The sequence below is a fragment of the Suricata suricatta genome, chromosome 11, assembly GCF_006229205.1.
Source record: "Suricata suricatta isolate VVHF042 chromosome 11, meerkat_22Aug2017_6uvM2_HiC, whole genome shotgun sequence".
Classification (NCBI taxonomy): Eukaryota; Metazoa; Chordata; class Mammalia; order Carnivora; family Herpestidae; genus Suricata; species Suricata suricatta.
In genome coordinates, this window is record NC_043710.1 from 89938803 (window position 1) to 89948443 (window position 9641).

Here is a 9641-nt window from a genome sequence, read left to right on the forward strand (position 1 = left end):
ATGCTGAGTGAAGTAAGCCAGGCAGAGAAGGACAGAAACCATATGTTTGCACTCATAGGTCTAGCAGGAAAACAAGAGAGACCTAATGGAGAACCAGGGGGAACGGAGGAGGGAGAGAGAGTTGGGGAGAGAGAGGGATGCAGAACTTGAGAGACTATTGAAAGCTGAGAATGAACTGAGGGTTGGGGGGGAGGGGGGACGGGGGAAGACAGGTGGTGGTGATGGTGGAGGGCACTTGAGCGGAAGAGCACTGGGTGTTGTATGGAAACCAATTTGACAATAAAATATTATGGAAAAAAAAAGAAAGAAAATGATAGACTTTAATGATTCTGTTTCCTATAATTTGACTAAGCTGAATTGCTATTCACAGTACCTTTTTTTTCTGTTGTTCTCACAGGATTTTCTACCAAGGTTATCATGTATCATTAAAAAAGTTTTACTTCTTCCTTTCTGAACTAGTTGAACTGTATTAGTTTATTAGTATTATTGTAGATATTTGCATTATTGCTCTGAGGAGTACTTTACCTAACATTGAAGTGAATTTCTTGTAAAGAGCATAGAGTTGAGTTGGGTTTTTGGCTTTTTGGTGGGTAATTGACAATTATAGACTATTTGCAATTAAACTGATTATTGCTATGTTAGGGCTTAAGTTTGCCATTTTATTATTTGTTTTGTGTGTTTTTTTCTTGTTTCTCTTTTCTCTGACTCCCTTTCATGACTTCTTGTGGGTTATGTTTTTTAAAAGAATTTTTTAGAATTTTATTTTAGGGGTGCCTGGGTGATTCAGTCTGTTAAGCAAACAAGTTTGTTCAGTTCAGGTCATGATCTCACAGTTGGTAGGTTCGAGCCTCTCATCTGGCTCTGCAGGGGTGTCTCAGAGCCTGGAGTCTGCTTTGGACTCTGTGTCTCCCTCTCTCTCTCTCTCTCTCTCTGCCCCCCTCCCATTTGCACACATGCTTCTCTTTCTCACAAAAATAAATAAATAAATGAATTAATTTAAAAAAACATTAAAAAAGAATTTTATTTTGAGGAACCTGGGTGGCTTAGTCAGTTAAGTATTCGACTTTGGCTCAGGCAATGATCAGGCTGGTGAGTTCAGGCTCCGCATTGGGCTCTGTGCTGACAGCTCAGAGCCGGGAGCCTGCTTAAGAATCTGTGTCTCGCTTTCTCTGCCCCTCCTCTGCTCACACGCAAAACTAAATAAACATTAAAAAATTTATTTTTTATAAGTAAATGAATATTTTATTTATAAAACATAATGAATTTTATTTTAATTTATTTATATTGAATAAAAATTTAAAAAATATTAGCTGTTAAAATGTATAAAGATTAAATTTCCATTTTAAATAAGGGAAAAATAAAAGAAATTAAAACTAGAATAAATAAAACAAGTGTCAGTTATGTACTTGGACATGAAAATATAATTATTAAGATAGAAATTAACTAATACTTGGATTAAACTCTAGACTGAATATAACTGAAGATATATTTAGGGAACTAGGCATTAAAACTGAGGAATTAGAGAATCAGAAAAATTAGTCCTAAGGACTTATCAGGGAGATGTGTTCACATCAGGGAGAGAAAAAATGATTTAAAAAAGCAAAGAGTGAGTTCAGAGACAGAGAAGATAAACCGAGAGCCTTTACTTTTATTCTTTGGGTAAATATCTTGTAGTGCAATCTCTGGGTTGAAGGGTAATTTTATTTAAATTTTTGAGAAACCTCCACACTGTTTTCCAGACCGGTTGCACCCGTTGGCAAGTGGGTTCCTTTTTCTCCACATCCTCTCCAACACCTGTTGTTTCCTGAGTTGTTATTTTTAGCCACTCTGACCAGTGTGGTTTCGATTTGTACTTCCCTAATGATGAGCAATATTGAGCATCTTTTCATGTGTATCTTTGGCATTTGGATATCTTCTTTGGAAAAGTGTCTATTCATGTCTTTTTCCCATTTCTTCACTGGATAATTTGATTTTTGGGCGTTGAATTTGTAAGTTCTTTATAGATTGTGGATACTAATCCTTTATCTACTATGTCATTTGTAAATATCTTCTCCCATTCTGTCAGTTGCCTTTTATTTTTATTGATTGTTTCCTTGGCTGTGCAGAAGATTTTATCTTGATGAGATCCAAATACTTCATTTTTGATTTTATTTCCCTGCTTTCAGAGACATGTCAAGTAAGAAATAGCTGTGGCTGAGGTCAAAGAGGTTGCTGCCTGTTTTCCCCTGTAGGATTTTGATGGTACCCTGTCTCACACTTAGGTTTTTCATCCATTTTGAATTACTTTTGGGTATGGTGTAAGAAAGTGGTCTAGTTTCATTCTTCTGCATGTTATAACATTTGCTAAAGAGACTGTCTTTTTTCCATTGGATACTCTTTCCTGCTTCGTCAAAAATTAGTTGGCCCTATATTTGTGGGTCCATTTCTGGGTTTTCTATTCTATTCTGTCGTTCTATGTGTCTGTTTTTGTCTTTCGACATGTTTTTGTGCCAATGTCATACCGTCTTGATGATTACAGCTCTGTAATACAGGCTAAAGTCCGGGATTGTGATGCCTCCAGCTTTGGTTTACTTTTTCAGCATTACTTGGCTATTCGAGGTCTTTTCTGATTCCATACAAATTTTAGGATTGTTTCTTTTAGCTCTGTGAAGAATGCTGGTGCTATTTTGATTGGGATTGCATTGAATGTGTAGACTGTTTAGGGTAGTATCGACATTTTAACAATATTTGTTCCTTCAATCCATGAGCATGGAAGGTTTGTCTTTGTGCCTTCTTCAATTTCTTTTCTAAGCTTTCTATAGTTTTCCATTTATAGTCATTTACCTCTTTGGTTAGGTTTATTCCTAGGTATTTTATAGTTCTTGGTGCAATTGTGAACGGGATCGATTCCTTGATATCTCTTTCTACTTAACAACAAAATGTGTAATGTCAATATATGCTATCACATAGATATACCTTGAAAGCATTATGCTAAGTGTAAGAAGCCAGACCCAAAAGGCCATATATAGTATGATTCAAAAGACATAAAATATCCAGAATAGACGACTCCACAGAGACAGAAAGCACAGCAGTGGTTGCCAGACACTGGGAAAGAGGCAACAGGGAGTAACAACTTACTCCTCTTGGAGTGAAGAAATGTTCTGAAAACAGAGCAGCGATGGTTGCACAAATTTGTGAATGCATTAAATGCCACTGAACTGTTCACTTTAAAATGTTGAAAGTGTCTGTACTTTTCCACACTAAAGCACAATATAGTTAAGGTGCATCCAAACTAGTTTCGTTCACAGAGACTGGTCTTTGAGCATTGCCCTTGTCCGGCTAAATTGGTAAAATTCAGCTATACACATGATGTAATTGCTGATGGGTTGGTTATCATAATTCAACTTAAAAACATGTATGAAAGGCATCAAATATGTCCAAGACTTCATTCTAACCATGTTAGGAAATACAAAGATAAAGCTATTGGTAGTATTAGCCCATGATCCTATTCTCAGAGAACTTTCAAACTATGAGTTGAATAAGTACAAAGTAAGTTTTACACATCATTTTTAAAAACAGACATGATCATTAGAATTCTTAATCTAAAATTAGATATTAATTTTTATGAGGAATAACACTGGATGACTGAAAGAGACCTCATTTTTATTTTTGCATTTGTGCTGGTTTTCCATGTTATTTTTAACTTTTTAAAAATGTTTTATGTTTATTTATTACTGAGACAGAGAGAAACAGAGCATGAGTAGGGGAGGGGCAGAGAGAGAGGGAGACACAGAATCTGAAGCAGGCTCCAGGCTCTGAGATGTCAGCACAGAGCCCAACATGGGGCTCGAACCCACACACCATGAGATCATGACCTGAGCCAAAGTTGGATGCTCAACTGACTGAGCCACCCAGGCACCCTTCCATGTTATTTTATAAAGGCCATTTAGCCTCCTGGGCCTTGAAATTCCTTCTATACATACACACAGTGCTTATGTTGGTTTTAACATGCTTTTCTGTTGACATCGGAGGTCATTGCTTTGAGAGCTTTCTTAGTGTGGTGATATAATTTCATGGTAGGTAGGTACTGTGTTAGGTGTACTTCATACATTTTTATTTTATTTTATTCAGCTCAAAATACTTTGTATTTTCTCATTCAGTTTCTTTCTTAAGCCATTCCATATACTTGGTTATTTTCCAGATTCATTTTTGTTGAATTCTTCATTCTTTTGACTTCTGGTTGCCATCCTATTTTGAAAAACTTTGATCATTATTCCTTTGAATATTTTTTCCCTTCTCTCCCTCTCTTTCACTTAAGGACTACAATTATATTATTAGGCTGCTTGTAATTGTCCCATATTTCACTGATGCTCTGCTCTTACTATTTTTCAATAGTTCTCTCTGTATTTTGTTTAGGTTATTTCTATTGCTATGACAGAATTGGCTAATTATCTGCAGTGTCTAATCTGTTACCACTCTAATCCAGTGAATTTTTCATGTTAGACATTGTATTATTTAGAATTTTGATTTAGGTGATTTTTTATCATCCATATTTCTCATAATGCTTATTGCTCACTGTACCTTTTTAAAATATCAAATATTTCCATTTTTAATTATTTAAAAATATGAAATATTTCAACATTTCATTAAAACAGTACTTTGATTTGTGTTTCCCTGATGATGAGTGATGTTGAGCATCGTTTTATGTGTCTGTAGGCTATCTGGATGTCCTCTTTGGAGAAGTGTCTGTTCATGTCTTCTGCCCATTTCTTCACTGGATTATTTGTTTTGTGAGTGTGAAGTTTGGTGAGTTCCTTGTACATTTTCAATATTAGCCCTTTATCTGATATGTCATTTGCAACTATCTTTTCCCATTCTGTCGGTTGCCTATTAGTTTTCTTGATTGTTTCCTTTGCCTTGCAGAAGCTTTTTATCTTGATGAAGTCCCAAGGGTTCAGTTTTATTTTCATTTCCCTTGCCTTGGAGGATGTGTCTAGTAGGAGATTGCTGCAGTGGAGATCTAGGAGGTTTTTTCCTACTTTCTCCTCGAGGGTTTTGATGGTTTCCTGTCTCACATTCAGGTCCTTCAGCCATTTTGAGTTTATTTTTGTGTATGGTGTAAGAGAGTGGTCTAGTTTCATTCTTCTACATGTTGCTGTCCAGTTCTCCCAGCACCACCTGCTAAAGAGGCAGTCTTTTTTCCATCGGATACTCTTTCCTGCTTTGTCAAAAATTAATTTATTTTGAAGTGTTAATGTGAAGACTTAATAAAACAATGTATATAAATTTCTTAAAGAGAACTTGGCACATAGTCAGAAATTAAACAATATAACTAATTTCTCCTTTCCATTATACTTGTTCTAATACTAATAGTCATGTCATTGTTCTCTTTCACAAATTACTTTGGGAATTTAATATGCCTCATTCAACAAGTTGTGTTAAATGCCTCTGTTGCTATCAGAATAAGAGCTACAAATAAGTAGAAAAATTACTAAAAGTCAAGGAAGAATATATTGTTTTGGAGCAGGTATTATAATCTCAGGAGCAAATAACTAAAGAAATTTCAAGCAAGTAGGTTATCAAGGACAGTGATGGTTGATCACTGTGGTGATAGGTTTCAAATGCATGTCTGAAGGATGGAAATAGGGTTTGAAAGGTTTGGTTCCAGAGGGGTAAGCAAGCAAGATTCAGTGTCAGGGCAGAGAGTTAAAGTAATGGAGAAGAATGGAACCTAGAAAAAATGGGTAGGAGTCTATCCCATTAAAGTCCTGATGCAGAAGACAGAACTCCTGTTCTTGGAACAGTGCCTGGTGGAAATGAAGGCAAACATTCTAATCTAGGAAAACAAGATAGGAATGCAGCATTTAAATGGAAGTGAGTGACGGAGAACGAGCTTGGTCATAGAACAGAACATACCATGAATTCAGCAATTTAAGTTCTTTAGGGCATCTATGTAAAAGGAATGGCTTTAGATTGTAGAGGGACAGTAAGAAATAAGGTAAGATAAATCCCTGCCTTCATGGAGTTTATGTTTTAGTTAGAAAGACAAACAATAAGTAGAAATATATGTGATAAAGTAGGTGAATATTTTAACAGTACAGTCTTATAAGTCCTTTCTGTGGTTGTGGCATCAACAAACACTTAACTGAAGTGAGGGAGTAAGCTATGGAATCAGCAAGAAGAATAGAAATGTACATATAATTTTTTGGAGTATCTACAACGAAAAGCAGATGAGTACTTTGTTTTTTGTATTGTTTAATTTGTACAACAGCACTTGCAAGGAAAGTACTATCTTTTTTATGTTTTATTTATTTAATTATTTATTTTTACATGTTTTTATTTATTTTTGAGAGAGAGAGAGAGACAGAGAGTGTGTGAGCAGGGGAGGGTCAGAGAGAGAGACAGACACAGACACAGAATCCAAAGACAGTCTCCAGGCTCTGAGCTAGCTGTCAGCACAGAGCCCAACGCAGGGCACGAACCCATGATCCGTGAGATCATGACCTGAGCCGAAGTCAGACACTTAACTGACTGAGCCACCCAGGCACCCCATAACTATCTTTGTATTACAGAGGAAATAAACAAGACGCAACTGAAAAGGGACAGTGGAAAAAAAATAATTGAATTATTCCTCCTACTTTCTATGTAACATGCTTTCTTTCTTCTAAATGGTGATTTAAAATTTTCTTAAAGATTTCTTCACCCCTAAACAACTCATTTTCCTTTGGACCAGAGTTTAAGTAATTAGGAAAAGAGGGGAGTGGAATAAAAGGGTCTTGGTCTCCTCAGTACCTATTAGAAGTGTAGATCTGTTCACTTACTACAATTGACTGGATGTTGCTTCATTCCCCTACCTACTTTACTATACTGCATTTGGCCTGAAGGAGGGCTCTAATAAATGTGTAGTTGTTAAATGAATGGAAAATATAACTACTGCCATGTTTACTTGATGAAACTTCTTTAAAAGACAATAACTCTATCACTAAAGGTTCATCCCAAGGGCTAGAATATTAATCTGCTCTTAATACCCTGGAGATACTTAATAGGTACAAAATAACTGAAAGATATGAGGATACTGATGTTCTGCTTCATCAACCACAACAAAAACTCATCTGGGATTCAGAACTCTATATGTTCAACAGCCAATTCTGTACTGTCAGTCCCCAAAAGACTCTTTCTTCCTCCTTACTCTCCAAAACCTACTTTACTTTTATTTTGGAAAATGCTTTGCCACCACTTAGTCTAGCACACTGGAGGGATGAGTTTATAAAGTCTAATTCAGGATTTAAAAATGTGGGAAACTGATTTGCTTAAGATTAGGAAGATTTCACATTTAACTAGATGCTTGGTGATAAGAATGAATTTGACCAGCTGAAGACTCTGGAAGGAGCATATGTGATAGAAAGACTAAAAGGCACAGAGCTTAAGAGATGTGAGTAGGAAAAATGCTCTCCCTTTTATCTCATCACCCTCACATGAGGCCTCAAACACGATGTTGTGGCTGGTTCAGTCTGGCATATTCCCTGACTGCACTCTGATCCCATAAAGAAGCAAGAGGGGAAAAGATTTGCTTTTCCCTCTGCCCCCTTCCTTCCCATCACCCCCTTCCTTCCCATAACCCCCTCCTAATCTTATCACCCTCTTCTCCTCCCATAACCTCCTTCCTTCCCATCACACTCTTCCATTGCCATTATGCCTTTTCCTTCCCATCTTCCCCTCTCTTCCCTCCCCCCTTTCCCTTCCCATCCTTCTCTTCTCTTCCAAATACCTCCTTCTCATTTTCTTTTCTTTCTTCAAATCATTGGTTGGATTGGAAAGGCATATTTCTCATGCTAAGCTCATTAGGCAAAAGAACAAAAGAATGTTAGGACAAGAATGCTAAAGTGCCTTTTGGTAAGCAGAGAATCCAAAACCATACAGCAGTAGCAGCTAGGACTTTTTGCATTGATCCCTGGCTGTGCTGCAGATTTTCAAGACCCCCTCAAATTTCTGGTACTTAAAACAACAGAATTAGTCCCCCTTTCACAGATTTTCCCTGTCTAGCCTCTCCACATTCTCTAGCCTCTCATTCACTGCCTAACCTCCCAGCCATGGACTATTTCTAGATCCAGCACTGACAGGCTTTGTGGTTGATCTCAGATTCACCCATAAGATGCTTGCCTCAGGTCTCATCCAGAAGCCTTTTTCCTTGATGCAGCTTCTTTACATTCCAGAAGTCACACAATGTCACCTGGAGTCATGTGGTTGAAGCCCACTATTTCAAAAACTTTTAGACCATCAAATCGCAGCTTATCTGATGCAGACATTTGAGAGAATAGTTAGATAATCATGCTTGCCAAGTTGAGGAAGTGCTACAGTAAGGGAAAAGAAGGAAAGGATGTGGGAGGAGGAAAATGGGAAAAGAAAACAGAATGAGGAACAGAAGGATTAGGCTTTCTTGCAAAATGGGAAGAGATAATCCTTCATGGGCAGCATAATTTATTAGTTATGTGGCCTTGAACAATCCACTTTATGGCTTCAGACCTTAGCTTCTTTAAAAAAAATTTTTTTACTGGAGTGAAGAAATGGGCAGAAGACCTGAACAGACACTTCTCCAAAGAGGACATCCAGATGGCCTACAGGCACATGAAACGATGCTCAGCATCACTCATCATCAGGGAAATACAAATCAAAACCACACTGAGATACCACCTCACACTGGTCAGAGTGGCTAAAATGAACAAATCAAGAGACTATAGATGCTAGGGAGGGTGTGGAGAAACGGGCACCCTCCTACACTGTTGGTGGGTGCTGAAAACTGGTGCAGCTGCTCTGGAAAACAGTATGGAAGTTCCTCAAAAAACTATTGATAGAACCCCCCCTATGACCCAGCAGTAGCACTGCTAGGGATTTACCCAAAAGTGCTGATGCATAGGAGCACATGTACCCCAGTGTTCATGGTGGCACTTTCTACAATAGTCAAATAATGCAAAGAGCCTAAATGTCCATCACCTGATGTATGAATGGATCAAGAAGATGTGGTATATATATACAATGGAATATTACATGGCAATGAGAAAGAATGAAATATGGCCATTTGTAGCAAAGTGGATGGACCTCGAGGGTGTCATGCTAAGTGAAATAAATCAGGCAGAGAAGGACAGATACCATATGTTTGCACTCATAGGTCTAACAGGTCTAACTGAGCCACCCAGGTGCTTCAAACCTTAGCTTCTCTACCTATACAAGGGACATTGATAATATTTGTGTCCTAGAAACGAGGTGCTATGAAAGTGTAGCCAATAATCTCTATCATTGTTCAGGAAGGAAGGCTGCCTGCTGTAGCACCTTCCTCAAAGAATATTTTACTTCTTTATTTCTCAAACTATAGATCAAGGGGTTCAGCATAGGGGTGACCAAGTTATTCAAGACGTGAACAGTTGCATTGAGCCAGGGTTTGGGGGTGGGCTGTAGGTAGATGAGGACCACTGGCATAAAGGAGAGGAGGATGGCAGTAAGGTGGGCACTGCAGGTGGAGAAGGCACGGTGTCTGCCTTCAGTAGATCGGATCTGCAGGATGGAGCAGACAATGCAGCTGTAGGAAGTGAGGATGAGAAAGAAGCAGCTGAGGGGCATGAGGCCCACGCTGATGAACCCCACCATCTCCAGGGCTGAGGTGTCAG

At 38.0% G+C, this 9641-nt stretch overlaps 1 protein-coding gene across 1 annotated transcript in view; it reads right to left on the minus strand.

The window, feature by feature from the left end:
• Positions 1-9270: 9270 nt before the first annotated feature.
• Positions 9271-9641, minus strand: part of LOC115272654 (olfactory receptor 149-like) — a 790-nt gene continuing 419 nt past the window's right edge. The window contains exon 2 of the mRNA XM_029915662.1: positions 9271-9638. Within this exon, the coding sequence (XP_029771522.1) occupies positions 9271-9638 (368 nt within the window). The remainder of the gene's footprint in view (positions 9639-9641) is intronic.